Source organism: Danio rerio, chromosome 12, assembly GCF_052040795.2.
Source record: "Danio rerio strain M-AB ecotype USA chromosome 12, GRCz13ab, whole genome shotgun sequence".
NCBI classification, from domain to species: Eukaryota; Metazoa; Chordata; class Actinopteri; order Cypriniformes; family Danionidae; genus Danio; species Danio rerio.
Window position 1 is genome coordinate 17,782,787 of NC_141032.1, and position 16,142 is coordinate 17,798,928.

Here is a 16,142-nt window from a genome sequence, read left to right on the forward strand (position 1 = left end):
TGAAATTAACAACAATTATCAATACATTAAAAGGATACGGATGTGACAAAGTCAAATAAGTTTTTTTATATTATATAAATACTACACAGTTAAATATTTTAGGTCACATAGATTGGAGTAGTCTTCTTAAAACCCAGTTATTCTGGACATGTTAAAAAATGCTGGGCTGATGTTTTATTTTATTTTTTTTTAAAGAAAAATAATCTTCCAAACATACAATTCCATCAATGGATTTACCCTTAATCATATTGTTTTCAGCTTTTATGAACACAAAAAAGACCACAGATAGCAAAATTTTATATTCATAAATGCAAGTACGCCAACAATGAACCATTTTACTTGTTGTCATCAGTAAAATATAAAAATTCAGTCTATTAAAAATTTCCAAATTTAAGGCTATAAAGAACTTTAATTTATTATAGAAATATTATATTAAGAATTGGTTTTATTAATATTTTTTATTGTATTAGTTTTTTATTGTAATTTTATTTGTAATTGTGCTCTTGATCATTTATTTTCCTGTTATTTATGTTATCAGTATTTTATTTTATTTTATTTTATTTATTTTATTTTATTTACTTAATTATCAGTTTTGTTCTCTTCTTCTGCCCCAGCTTGTGGTGTATTCAGTGCTTCGACAGAAAACTAAAAGTCCTCAGCAAAGGTCATATGAAGTTTTCATTTTTATATTTTCTTTAGTGTAGGACAAATGTAACATAAAATGACAAAAATAACAAGGATCACTAAGTCTAACAAAGCCGCTGTTACTTTCCAAAGAACTGTAAAAACATCCCCTTTTAAAAAAAAATAGAGCTTTCTCAGGAGAGATCCCCAGACTTTCTTCTTCCCAGACACTTCCTCCAGCTCCTCCAGGGGGATCCCGAGGTCTTCGCAGCCAAGAGACATAGCCCCTCCAGCGTGTCCTAAACCTTCCCCTAAGGCCTCCTACCGGTGACACATGCCTGGAACACCTCCATAGGTAGGCGTCCAGAAGGCATCTAAAACAGATGCCTAAGCCACCTCAGTTGACTTTTCTCAATGTGGAGGAGCAGCTCTACTCCGAGCTCTTCTTGGGTGACAGAGTTCCTCACCTTATATATAAGGGTGCACCTTGCCACCCTGTTAAATAAACTCATTTCGGCCGCTTGACTCAGAGATCTTGTCCTTTTGTCCTTGTTCGTGTCAGTGTGAAACTGCTCTCCCATCCTGATGTGCCAGACGGTTTGCCAGAATCTCTTTGATGCCAACCAGTAGTCTTCCTCCATGGTCTCACCAAACTCTTCCTAGTAGTTTTTGGTCTGTTGGTACCCATCAGCTGCCTCAGGAGTCCTACAAGCCAATTGGCCTGACGGCATCCCTTATTTCCAGTGTCTACCACCAGGTTTGTGGATTGCCACCTAGACAGGCACCACACCCCTTATGGCCATAGCTTCTCATGGTTGGAGAACATAAACCACTCTGTCTTAATGTCTTCAGCCTCCCTCGGGATCTGGTTAAAGCTCTTCTGAAGGTGAGAGTTGAAAATCCCTCTGACTTGTGGTTCAGCCAGATGTTTCCAGAGGACCGTCACAATATGTTTGGGCCTGCCAGGTCTGTCCAGCTTTCCTTTCTGCCAGTGGATCTAACTTACCACCAGGTGGTGATCTGTGACTCTGTCCCTCTCTTTACCCGAGTGTCCAAGACATATGGTCAGATATCAGATGATACAACTACAAAGTTAACAATCATCCTCCATCCTAGGGTGTCCTTGTGCCATGTGCACTGATGGACACCCTTATGCTTGAACATGGTGTTTGTTATGGACAAACTGTGATTAGCACAGAATTCCAATAACAACTCCACTTGGATTCAGATCAAGGAGGCCGTTCCTCCCAATCAAGCCTCTCCAGGTGTCATGTCATTACCCACGGGGGAGTTAAATTCCACCAGTAGAACAACAGAGTCCTCAGTCTAAGCACCTTCCAGCACCCCTCCTTAAGACTCTAAGAAGCCCTCTCATTCACAGGGAAAAAAAATTGATGCATGGTGACTAAATTGCAGAGCTATAAGCAAGTCCACAACAGCAAGAAGTTGAGATCAAGAGCACAAGCTGTGTGTGGAGGTGATCCCAACTATCTCAAGTAATACCAACATAATTGTCAAGCCTTTCAGAGAGAATTTTATGGTCAATAGTATCAAATGCAACACTAAGGTCCAATAACACTAAGAGAAATGCTTAAGTTCTTTACTACTGCTAAGAAAGTCTGAAATGTATCCAATTTAAAAATATTTTAAATTAATCTTCTCTTAATCTACCAAGGCACCAAATTGTACTTTATTTTCAGCTCCAGTGCAGCAGAGTCACAGTACCTTTCGGATGGTGCTAAAGTCTCTTTTGATACCTGTCATCATGCTTCAGTCTTCCTCCTGTTTTCCTAAATGGAATGTATAGCCTAATGGTGCATTTTGCAGCACTTGGTTTCACCAAAATTATAACAAATCATTCAGCTAATCACATTAACCAGCATATCACTTGTACACATATCCAGCCCACTCACCTCTACTTTAGGAACATTTTTAGGCATCCTTCCTCCAACCAAAATCTCCTCACTCTTCAATCTATTAAACCATATTAAAAGGAAGGGGGAGTTCTTTGGGTTCGGGCCATATTCCAAGCTTGAGGCCTTCTACTAAAACAGCACACTGAAATATGCTTACTATTTGTCTATTCAGATTAGATGCAAAGTTGAACATGTGAAATGTGTTTTCCATGTAGTGCAATTATGGCAATAGAGGTTTCCAATGTGCTAATCTTTCTACCATACCACTATTTTAGATATAACAATGCATGCAGTATTGTACAATTTATCTAGAGAGTGTAAAGACAGGGAAAGTAAGAAAAGGTTGACAAAAATTAGAAGACACATAAATAGCCAGATGGAATGGAAGAAAAGAGGGAGGGGGAAATGAGGGCAGAAAAGGAGGAGGATGAGTCTATGGAACACATGCATATGAAATACCCAGAGTAATATCAGAGAGAGGTGGAAGGAGGACTGAGAAGACAGCAAAGGAGAGAAGTGTGTGAAGGAGAGTGGGAAGCAAAAGGATTTAAATTGGACATGGGTCTGTGTGCTGTGCTGTTGATTTGTCTCTCACAGGCAGAGCTGCCTGGAATTTGGGCTCAGGAGCAGAAAGGTAAGAAATACTCCAGAAAACACAAATATTTAGGCATATGCATTGGCTTTAACATCATGACCATCATAAACATTTAAACCTATAATAGCAACTATTTAATGGCAAGTAAATGTATGCAGATACCAAATCATGTTTATTAATTTATATATATATATATATATATATATATATATATATATATATATATATATATATATATATATATATATATATATATATAAATAAAACAATGAGGGTTGTGTAATCTTCAAGGACACGTCTTTGCATTTTGAGCAGTAGTGTACTTGTGGGTCAGGTTTTGACTACATTGTGGGGGTAAATGATAAACTTGATATTTAGAAAAATTCTAACAAGTTACCACAAACTTAAAAGTGTGTGTGTGTGTGTTTTTGTCTGTCCAAAAAGGAAATTAAGCGGTAAAAAATATGAATTAGGTTTAATAAAATTGTTTCAAATAAAAACGGATTTATGTGAGATCCACTTAGCTGTCTTTATGTATGTATAACTTGTGTAGGGGTTTTTGAACCTGATCTGGAAGCTCCCAGCATTGCACATTGCATGTCATCTAACATGTTCTTGCATGTGTCCAATAATGGAGATACTAAAAATTGCTTTCATCCAGAACAGATTTGACATCACTCTGAACATTTTAAATGTCTCTTTTATCTGAAATACTGAATTACCCTCCCACTAAGCAGATTACCTAAATTGTGAAAAAAAAAAAAAAAGATATGCACAGTGGTGGAGGGCTACCAGGGTTTGAATGAAAAAGGAACATCTTGGTGCTTATCTTGTCTTTGTACATGCCTGATTTGATTGTTTGTGTAGGCTGGAGGTCTGTGTTTGGCTTTAGTGTGTATATTTAATTTTCTTATTCTAAGGAGCTTAATGAATCAGAGAAAATGAACCCATGTGCTAAATGTTGGGGTTTGCCTGATAGCTGGCTTTGCCCCTATAGAATACAGAGAAGCATCCCCCTCCCAAGCACACATCAATTTTATGAGTAACAGATGTCAGTCAGAAAACTAGGAAAGATCTGTAAACATTTTGGGTCATGCAACATGGGGTTAATCAAGGGTGCACCCTCTGTTGGCTAAGGGTGGGAGTTTTTTTAAACCAACATTTAGAAAAGTATCAAAAGATAAGTTACATGAAATAAATGTGCATTTGAATATAAAGAGCTATCTCAAACATCAGCTTGGCTAGTATTTTGTGTTACCGCTTAATTCCTTCCTCTTTTTGATGACACACAACCAATGTGTGTATTTCTGTCCTCCTTAGAGATACAGTATTTTTAGCGTATTCACTTCCAGGCAGCAGTGCTCTACTTACACTGGCCTCTTTGTCCCTCTCGCACATCTCTTTTCTCAGGTCCCTCTGAGATGCAAACACACACACACACACGACCCATTATAACACATACATGTAAGCAGTCAGGTTTTCATTTTTTATTTGTAATTGATCGGATCTTTGTTGCTGCATATTTATTATAATAATAATGTTAAACTGTCATCAACCTGGCGACATGGTCGCTCAGTGGTTAGCAGTGTCACCTCACATCAAGAAGGTAGCTGGTTTGAGTCCCAGCTGGATCAGTTGACATTTTTGGGTAAAGTTTGCATGTTCTCCCTGTGTTCACGTGGGTTTCTTCTGGGTGCTCCGGTTTCCCCCACAGTCCAAAGACGTGCTATAGGTGATTTGGGATGACCTAAATTGGCTGTAGCGTATGAATGTGTGTGTGTGTGTGTGTGTGTGTGTGTGTGTGTGTGTGAATGATAGTGTATGGTTGTTTTCTAGTACTGGGTTGCCGCTGGAAGGGCATCCACTGCAAAAAAACATATGCCAGAATAGTTGGTGATTCATTCTGCTTTGGCGACCCCTGATATATAAGAAACTAAGCCCAAGAAAAGGAATTATGAATAAACATTATCAACCTGCTACAATGTTTTTAATTTAGCCACACTTTATCAGTTATGTCACAATGAGTAAAAGCACATTATGTACATAAATGATTATCAATACCAATATGCCAAAGCTACTGTATATCATATGAGGATCATTACAACCCACTGTTCTGCACAATTTGTGTTTGTCTTTGTAGTACGCTACAATTTGGATTTCACAGAATGTTTCATCATGATTCATGACATGCCGTTCAACGTAAATTTAAACAATAACACTTTACTTAACTCTACAATAAGTCTTTTGTGTGTAAAGACTATGCAGGCATGAATGTAGTGAATGAATGAATGAACGAACGTTTCAAAGTAACGTAAAAACTTCACATGCTTAGGAAGCAACGAACATTAGGTAGAGACACTTCTTAGTTGCATGGAGTTCTAATGAGCAAGTCATCTGAATAATGTGTTGAACAAGAAAGACCAGTGTTGGCAACTATTTTCCTTGTAAAGTAGTTAAGCTCTGTACAAAATGTCGCTAAATGTTATTTATTTATGTTTATGTTAATTTTTTTTTTAATTCAAAATGTCATACAAAATGTTCTCCTTTAAATTACTATAACAATTTTAAAAACAGTCAATCCAAATTTTTTTTTCTTGGTGGGGCAGTTAGAGATAAGGGAAAATGCAGTCAAAGGTTAAGGTATAATTCATTAAACCAAGCTATATCCTTAAATACTTCACAAGAAGCGTAAAAAGAAAACACCATGTCAAACATTCATTAATTTTCTTTTCGGCTTAGTACCTTTCTTAATCAGGGTATGAACCACCAACTTATTCAGCATATGTTTTATGCAGCGGATGCCCTTCCAGCCACAACCCAACACTGGGAAACACCCACACACTCTTGCACACACTCACATACATTTATTCATTTATTTTCTTTTTGACTTAGTCCCTTTATTAATCTGGGGTCGCCACAGCGTAATGAACCTCTAACTTATCCAGCAAATATTTTACGCAGCAGATGGCCTTCCAGAGGCGACGCAGTGGGTAGCACGTTCGCCTCACAGCAAGAAGGTCGCTGGGTCGCTGGTTCGATCCTCGGCTCAGTTGGCGTTTCTGTGTTGAGTTTGCATTTTCTCCCTGAGTTCGCGTGGGTTTCCTCCGGGTGCTCCGGGTGCTCCGGTTTACCCAATTCACCTGTACCACATGTCTTTGGACTGTGGGGGAAACCGGAGCACCCAGAGGAAATCCACGCGAAGGCAGGGAGAACATGCAAACTCCACACAGAAATGCCAACTGACCCAGGGGAGGCTCAAACCAACGACCTTCTTGCTGTGAGGCAACAACACAACCTACTGTGCCACTGCATCACCTATTATTATTTATATTAATAATGGTAATAATAATAAAAGCATTTCCCAGCAATAAGTTGCTGCTGGGGAGGCATTCACTGCGTAAAACATATGCTGGATAAGTTGGCGGTTCATTCCACTGTGGCGACCCCAAATTAATAAAGGGACTAAGCCAAAAAGAAAATGAATGAATGAATAATAAAAGCAATAATGACTGGAGTAATCATTTAATTTGAAACTACATATACAAAAAGTAATAAATAAATTTAATAAAAGCCACCTTGATGAAAGGAATAATTTTATTTAAATTATTAAATGAAATTAATTTTAAAAATAATAATAAATTGACCCCAAACTTTTGTCAGTTAGTGTAATTTATTTTGATTTCTGTGCTGTTCATTTAAATTCATTAAGTTTTAACTGATGTAGTTTAGGAAACTATCACACAGTTATGTAAACAATTCTAGCCGTAATATTTTTCTATGGCTTATGCATTATTGTTAAATATAGACATTTTGAGAATTGAGACTTATTGTGATTTATTTTTTCACATGGTTAGGGTATCGGGCTGGGTTATGGCTCAGTTTTGGGGTTTCTGGTTAAAAGGTGGTGTTAATATGGTTAACTTATGGCTGAGAATCGGTACCAATAATGAACCTGTTTTGGCCCAGTTCAGGGCCAGTTAAGGGTGATAAATTGGCTGATATTCGGGCCGGTTATGGCCCATGTGTGGCCCTTGTCTTTAATCCAGTTATGGGCCACTTCAGGGCCGTCATTCTTTGCAGTACTTGGACCGAGGGAAAAGTAATTGTGTGGCCTGGAGCTGGGCCAGAAAACATTTGCTATGTGGGTTTATATTCTCGATATAGAATATTCAGATTCGTGGACTATGTCCTTGCTATGGCGGCCCACTAGGTCGCCTCTATGAACGCGCCAGCCCTGAGAATCAGGTACTGTGTCCCATGGTGTTAGTAACTACTATGAAGCGTGTTTCGGTCAGCCTCTGCGATCGGATCCTATACCAATGTTGGCGAGCACAGTTGAATTCCATTGACCGTACCAAAATGCTGGGTTGAAATTACGGAAATTTTCCGGGATAAATAACAAATGCGTTGGTGGCTGGAGATGGGTCTGAAATAACGAAGACTCCCGGGAAAAAAACAGGAGTGTTGGCAGATATGCTCACACTACACTAGGGCTGTGCAATTATTAAAAAATCCGGTTTCGATTTCGAATTTGGCTTCTAACGATTATGAAAAAACATTAATCAAGAGAAACGATTATTCCATCATATACCATCCTCTTTCCAGTTGTACACATGTGTTGCTCTGCAAAGCCTAGTTCCACATGAAAATGACTAAAAGCACGTACTGTTATGTAATGTTTGCAGCATGGGATGCGCATCATTCATAGATGTACATTCCAATAATTCATGTTTTAAACACGCGAAAGAGCGCATGCTGTTTTGTGTGTGCGCACTTAGCCTTGGAGACGAGCAGAGCAAACACATGTAATGCCATCTTAATGCGAGCACTTTAATGGTCAAATACATGCACTTTTGTGTCAGAGTGCGTGTTTAGTGATAATTCACATTAACCCTCATTTGTGTAATAAACAAGTTGAGAATCAAAAGACATATGAAAGAGAAACCATATCAGAGCCGCACTATTCTTAAAGTGACAGTATTACAGCTAATAATATTGAGCAATTAAAATAGGTTTCAAAATATTATTTAAACCTGCTTTTTTTTCTAGCCTAAATAAAACAAATAAGCTTTTCTCCAGAAGAAAAAATATTATAGGAAATACTGTGAAAAATTCCACTGTCACACATAATTTAAGAAATATTTATTTATGAAAAAAAATCACAGGGAGGCGAATAATTTTGACTGTAATCGTTTTGTAATCGTTTTGAATAATGGTGATTACAACTATGACCAAAATAATCGTGATTATGATTTTTCTCATAATCAAGCAGCTCTAACATACACTATGTACTCTGACTACTTCTATATTTTTGATAAGCCGTGCTTGGCATTTCATTCTGTCTCGTGCTGAATGCTGTCCACCAATTGCAACAGGCTGTCATCAGTCCAAACTGCGCAGATTAGCTTCGTGCTAAGGAGGGTGACATGATCACCAGCGATCTACAACCACTAGAGTTCGCTGGTAAACATTCACACACATAAAACTACAAATCTGCTTGTAAATGGATTACATATTCAGTCATGCCACACACACAACTGCTCCAAGTCTCCACTGATTACACTCGCATAGCTGAAGCTGCTCTAGGACTGATTCAGGGACTATAAATACTTGTCTTGTTATCTGCTAAAGTGACACTACAAAGCATTTCCTTTGTCTGCCTTTGCCGTGTTTTTGATCCTTTACCTCGCTTATTTGTTTCATCCTGTTTACTGCCTGCCTTGTGCCCATCTGCCTGTTAATTTGACTCATACATCTCATACATCTGTTTGCTCCTATATTGATGACTGCTTGCCTGACCTTTCTAATAAACCTGCATGAGGATCCTCACCTCTGTTGTCGCATACCCCTGGTTACAGAGGGGTTTAAGAACAAATGAAGCGCTGAACGATTTATAAGGAAGTCACTTGGATAATTAGCTAAAAGTAAATGCATATTAAAAGTCATGAAAGTGTTTTTTGACATTGCATGCATATTTGACTGTTGTTGGAGACCCTTACAACCAAAATATGACCCTATTTCATTTATGATAAGGGCTCTTTAATCTTTGTTCATTTCTAATTTTAGGACAGTTTCAATTGGATGTACATCACAATATGTGGAAAAAAGATTAAGAAAAAAGTATGAAAAAAAAATAACAACTTTCCTTTCATGGTGATTTTAATGCACAAGGAGTCTAACAGTAGCCAGTGCTCCACATGACGATTTATTCCTCCAGTCTTTCTGGAAACACATGAAGAAATTGAGACATAATAAAAATATAAATCTAGAAGAACTTCAACATTTGGCAGTCGTCCAAGTCATATAGTTAAAAAAAACAGCTAATATAAATTTACAATGACAAAGAGCTACTATTGAGAGCTTTTAGCTGCTGTCTGGGCTTTAACTGCCTTTCTACACTTCCCTTTTTTAGTGTGTTCATTATATTTTCCTGTCATTTCATTTTATTACATGTACCTTAATTTGTAAACTAATTAGATTTGTTTTCTTTGCATATATGGATTTCTTTGGTTGTTATCAATGTCCGGTGAAAATTTTTAAGTCAACAGCACCTTTAGAAATTTGTTTTCTGAGAAAAATGGTGATGTGTTGAATACTTATTTCCCCCACTGTAAATCAACGTAGGTTAAAAATACATCTTCACCCATACTCAAGCAATCTAGACAACATTGATTAGACCTTGGCCTGTTTTCCAGCATTGTTGAGCAACGGTTCCATCTTCATGACCCACAGTCACCTAGTGTGAGCGGCACCACCTGTGGGGCTTCAGTTGCATACCTACTGTAATAGCCTTACTCTTTGGCTCTACAGTGATACCCAACATTTGAAACACTTTAACAAGTGTCTTGCCAGCAAACCCTCCAGATTCCTCCTCAATAGACCCACAGCAAGCCCTGCCATTTGCATTCTTAAACTAGCTCCTGGTACTTTACACCTGCGCACATCATCCTGTCATCGCGATCTCATGCTTCATATGAGATCACAGATCGCGACTGCAATAGTTATTCCAGTTGTGCTATTTTTTGGTATTTATCTTCAAGAATCACTGAAGGCATACATTTTGTTATCATAACGATCTAATGTGGCAATAAGATTGTAACTGTACTGTGTGTTTAACACAGTGGCCATATTCATCTATGTAAACACATGAAAAAAACATTAACATGATAGCAGACACTGTAATAAGACCATTCTCAGCCACTAGACATTACTGACAGGGTATTTGAGTGTGCCACAGAATGTTGTGGGACTGCTATAGAGGAGTTATGATTATGGATTACAGATCGCAGCATTTTGAGTTTTTTTTTTTATTTTTTTTTAGCTTTTTTTTTTAAAAAAAGCACAACGATAAAACACAAATGCTGTTATAAATGTATTAAAAAATGTGTTTGTTTTGAATGTAAAAATTCGTTAAAAAGACAAAAGATACTAATTTGTGGATCTCCTTATCTCCGGGTTCAGCAATACTGCCGTTGGCTTACCCCTTGGTTTCGAGTGTGGTCCTGAAAAATCTTCGTTCAAAGGGCTATTCACCCCTTAACCATAGTCCTACGCCTTCAAGCTAAAAAGAATTGACACACCCCTACCCCTTGGCGTGAACGTGTAAAACAAGGGGGAAGGGCTAAGGGGTAGAATTGGAATTTTGCCTCACTCAGACACTGCAACAGGGATATCTTGGCTACAAAATCCCAATGACAGTTTTGCACATATACCTTAAATACTCAACTCAGAACAAAGAACCAAGATGATAATAAAACCTTGAAGATAATAAAATCTTCACCAGGAGTTCGGTCTGATCATATATAAACCTAAAAACTAAAATTGACAGACATTTTGCACAACATTTTCCCAAACTCAAATCAACAGTCAGTAATTATAATACAATGGACTACTACAAAATTGACACCATTTACCAATCACACAGAGACATTAAAAATGACGCCAAACAAAGTTAACATTGTTACCAAAGTTAAAGCTGTAGATTCACATGATAAACCAAAATGAAGAGGATGAAGATTCTGTGTGGAATGTCAGAGATCTGAGATTTGTTTAAAGAAGTGAAAGAGGGCAGAGATTTGGCCGTGATGAGTAACTGAGACAACTTGCTTCATAGCAGATCTGCTGCTCAGACTAGATAGTTTATTGTTATATTGCATGGCATCTGTTTTTGTAATAAATTCCACTCAATTTTACATTTTCAGATCAAGAGATTAAAAAATCTAAATTATCTTACATGATAGTAAATCTGTAAATGTGAGTCCTAATTTATTGTTAGCGTAATCTATGTGGATGTTGAAAATGTCCTACAATTAGTATTTTAGCAGTTATAACTAGTAAGTCAGAAATAAAATCAGAAAACTAAAAAGAAAGGATATTGAGAAGCATCACGTCTCATCCTCCCAGACTATTTTCATTATGCATTGGACCAATCAACCCCGATACAGCTCTTAACAACAGGACTCTACGAAGACACACACAGCTGAAAATCATATACACTAATTACACTCACCATATAAACTCCCCGTGCTCACTCATTGCTGAGTCTTTTATTTTTGTTTGAATGCTTTAGATGCTATTTTCTTTATTTCTGTTCTGCATGAAGCTCTGGTCACACTGGGCTTTTCTCCCCATAGACTTCCATTCATATGCACATGAATGCGTGATACCAGAAACGCAAGGTCGTACATCAAGTTTCGAAAATCACTGAGTTGGAAAGTCCAAGCTTGGTTAACTCTGACCTGCAAAATCGCATCACATGACTGTGTGAGCACTCGCTCACACCAAACACTCGCTTTTTAAAATGTCTAATCATCTTGTTTTATCCCGCCCCTTTTCGCAGTGACGTACAACAGATTTTCGCGCACATCTCTAGTGTGACTGCAACTTAACTATTCATTCATTTATTCATTTTCTTGTCGGCTTAGTCCCTTTATTATTCCGGGGTCGCCACAGCGGAATGAACCGCTAACTCATCCAGCAAGTTTTTATGCAGTGGATGCCCTTCCAGCCACAACCCATCTCTGGGAAACATCCACACACATTCATACACTACAGACAATTTAGCCTACCCAATTCACCTGTACAGCATGTCTTTGGACTGTGGGGGAAACCGGAGCACCCAGAGGAACTCCACGCAAAGGCAGGGAGAACATGCAAACTCCTCACAGAAACAACAACTGAGCCGAAGGTTCGAACCACCGACCCAGCGACCTTCTTGCTGTGAGGCGACAGCACTACCTACTGCAACACTGCCTCACCTCCAGCTTAACTATCTATTATGAAAACAAAGCTGCGTTTATAATTGTCATCAATCGTCTCAATTTTCATCAAGATCTTTAATATAAACAGTACTAAACCTGTAAAACAAGTATGCATAGATACAGTGAAGAAGAACCACATCATCCAAGTAGGAGACTGACAGGCTCTGTCCACACCTGAAAAAAGGGATGCACATATTGACAGGCAAGATCTGGCTGATTTTTGTTTTAAACATGCAATCAGCAACTGGACAGTTTTCGTTTCAGTTTAGCTAATCTCTGTCCGGATTTGCACACAAACACTTTATACTACAAAGTCTATAATATGTAACATATAAATAGCTATGTATTTGTGCATCTGTTCATATTATGTGTAGATTATAATAAGTTAGGATGTTTGAAAAAATCACAAGGAAATAAACATTTTGCTCACATACACATTTTTTTATGGTTCCTAGTTAAAAAAAAAAAAACATGAAAAAAAAACAAGTAATCTGTATTGAATTAACGAATTTGCTAGTAAAAAAGGGAATCAGTGTTGGAAAATAAATGATGTATCACTACACTGTTACCCTTGCTGTAGATTATGCAGTAAATAACTGTAAAATAGCCAGTGTTTTGCTGTAATAAAAGGAAACAGTATTTTACTGTAAAAGGAGCAGGATTTGTATAAAATTTTGTAATGCAAAGAATAAATACAGTAATTTCCTTTATGTACCCATTACAGATAGTTACTGTGATAATAAATGGTAAATTACTGCTCAACCATTATTACCCCATGTACTCTGATGCTTTATGTTGCTATATATATATATATATATATATATATATATATATATATATATATATATATATATATATATATATATATATATACTGTTCAGTTTTGGTATGTGTATGGTCAGTATTGAGGAGAAAGTGAGACAATGCATTGATAAGCTAAATTTCTCTGCAGCCATCTCTGTGTTTTCATTGGTTCCTTTTATGTTTTTAACATTGAATAGCAGGAGTCAACCAATGTCAATGTCACAGAGCTAATTAAAAGGTAAAGATATCAACGAGATGCATTTAAAGGCAAAAATATTCACACAGAGCAATCAAATTATCACAATCATTTTTATAACTTTGTTTACTTTTCTATAATTGATCTAATTTGCCTAGTTTAGCTTATAGTTAAGCTTTTAAATTGCACTTTAGACTGAATATTATTATTTTGCTAAATAACTAGTAAAAATGTGTTATTTAAAAAATATCTTAAACAGCACGTACATACATTTTTGCAGAGACTCAATGAATTTGTTTGGAAAACTTCAAATGAAGTAGGTAAAAGTGGCATTAACAGTATAGTATAAAGACTTTCCTAAATAAATGTATTATTCAGGTTATTTGTTTTTTTATTATTATTATTACTACAGGTTTGGAACAACATGAGGATCAGATTATTTATTTATTTGTTTATTTTTTTTTTGCTTTGGATGAAGTTTTTATATTTTTATTGTTTTTATTCAATGATATGTGCATGACTGTGATAAATGTAAGCAATTCCTTTGAAAATATGCTATGCACCAGGGGTGTCAAACTCCTGGAGGGCCGCAGCCCAGCAGAATTTAGTTCCAGCCCTGCTTCAACACACTACCTTTAGATTTAGTTTGATCAGGTGTGTTTAATTAGTATAACTGCACTGTTACTCTGTAGATTGTGCAGTAAATAACTGTGATAACAATGATTTAGGCATCACCACTCACTCCCACAGGCTGTCTGTCTTATTCTAAACACAAAGGTGTTACAAAGAGTTTTCAGAAAATGCTGGCCCTTTAAGGGAGCCAGGTGTTTGATTTGTTTACTGCTGAGTGTGCTCTATTCTCTGTCCATCAATTCAGATGTAGAGTCTGATATGTTTTAGGCTTTAAATAAGAATCTACAATGAGTAAGTAAAATGTGTTCAAATGTTTTTGAGGGTTTCTAAAATAAGTAATAAATAAATATATCTTGAACTGTGTACTTGAAAGCTATATTGTTAGCTAGTTAACCTCTCCTCATATAACTTCTTACATTACTTCTGTTTAAGTATATGCATTTATTGGATATTGCATACTGCCATAATGTATGCTAACAGTTGTATGTATCTTTCTGGCAACTAAGCCAAAATTAAATTCCATCTTCTCAGTAAGGTACATTTGCACATCATCACAGGGAATCACAAAAACATGATACACATAGCCATCCACACACAAAAGCTCCACTGTCCGGTCCCTGGTTGTGAGTTTGTTGCTAAGTATTTTTCAGAGCAGTGTTTCCACCTATAAATTTATATTACAAACAATAAAAAAGTTTGTTGTCATGAGATAATTATAACAATAAAAGATTGGATCCTTTGTTTTTTTGGTGTTGCCAACTTTATTTTTATTTTTTATAATTATTTTAAACTTTTTATTAAGATTTGACACAGTTTTTAATTATTTAAAACTTTAAAATTTAAAATAATTATGTTGTGTTTCATTTGCTGATCTACCTTCCTGCAGATTTCAGTTGCTATCCATATCAAACACACCTAAACCAATTAATTAGGACCTGAACACCACTTGATAATTACAGGCAGGTGTGTTTTATATGGCTAGCAACTGAAATCAGCAGGAAGGTAGATATCCAGGAACAGGATTGAGCACCCCTGCTATATACCGTGGGGGTCAAACTCCAAGTTCCTGAAGAACTGCAGCACAGCAGAGTTTAGTACCCACCCTGCTTCAACATTACCTGTAGATTTCTAACAAGCCATAATTAGTTTGATCAGGTGTGTTTAATTAGAGTTACAGCTTAAAGTCCCGGTCACACTGCACTTTTCTGCCTACAGACTTCTATTCATACGCATGTGAGTACTGCAGACCTGGAATGATCGCTCATGCGACAAATTTCATAATTCGCAGCATTGGAAAGTTCAATCTTGGAGAACGCTGACATGCGAAATCACATCATGTGATTGCTTGATACCAATCAAAGATCAAAACATGACCTCTCTGGCTTGCTTTTTCAATCTCTAATTATTTTTTTTAATTCCACTACTCGCTTTGTTTAATTCCACTTCGTAGTGCAGTATGACAGAATTTTGCATGCTCAAAGGTTAATGTGACACTGTTGCCAGTTACTTACTGTAACCGAACTTTTACAGTGAGTGGCTGGCAAGAGTGTTGCCAGTATTCTACTGTAAAAAAACCCCGGTAAGGTCTAACAGTGTAGCTCCAACCAACTGGAAAAAGTTGAAAATGGGAGCCCATTTGGGGAACCGCAAATAAATGGGAAAAAAGGTAAAACAAAAATTAAATTTGCCTGATATTTTTTTCTCTAATGTTTGTACAGATATTTTTATTAACTACAATATCCATGGTGTGTAAAATCTAATACCATGACAACCCTTTTCTTTCAGGAAAGGACATAATAATGAATAAATGATCTTAGTGAAGTTGATTTAGGGACGAGCAGTAAATTAGTTTGCATCACTTTACTTGAAGACGGTGTTCATAAGATTTTAACATGTCATGAAACAATAATGACGATTTATAAGACAATTTACGACACCTTTATAATCATGACATAACGTCATGAATATGAAGAAGATTTTATAAATCATTGTAGTATGACAGCTGTCATTCAGTGTAAGTCTCTCAATGATCTATTTTTATATGCTAAAATTAAAGACGTCTGTCATGACATTGAGGTTTTATTATGATTTGATGGTTAACAGTTTAAAAAGCA

The 16,142-nt window shown here is 36.7% G+C and overlaps 2 protein-coding genes across 3 annotated transcripts in view; one reads left to right on the forward strand and one right to left on the reverse strand.

Annotated features, from left to right (window-relative positions):
* LOC147841344 (uncharacterized) overlaps nt 1-16,142 on the reverse strand; it is a 221,416-nt gene that overhangs the window by 145,181 nt on the left and 60,093 nt on the right. The window lies entirely within an intron of this gene.
* Nucleotides 3,013-16,142, forward strand: part of plxdc1 (plexin domain containing 1) — a 133,685-nt gene continuing 120,555 nt past the window's right edge. For both annotated transcript variants that reach the window (NM_001442325.1, NM_001146306.2), the window contains 1 exon segment: nt 3,013-3,174. In NM_001442325.1, the coding sequence (NP_001429254.1) occupies nt 3,099-3,174 (76 nt within the window). In that variant the 5' untranslated portion in view covers nt 3,013-3,098.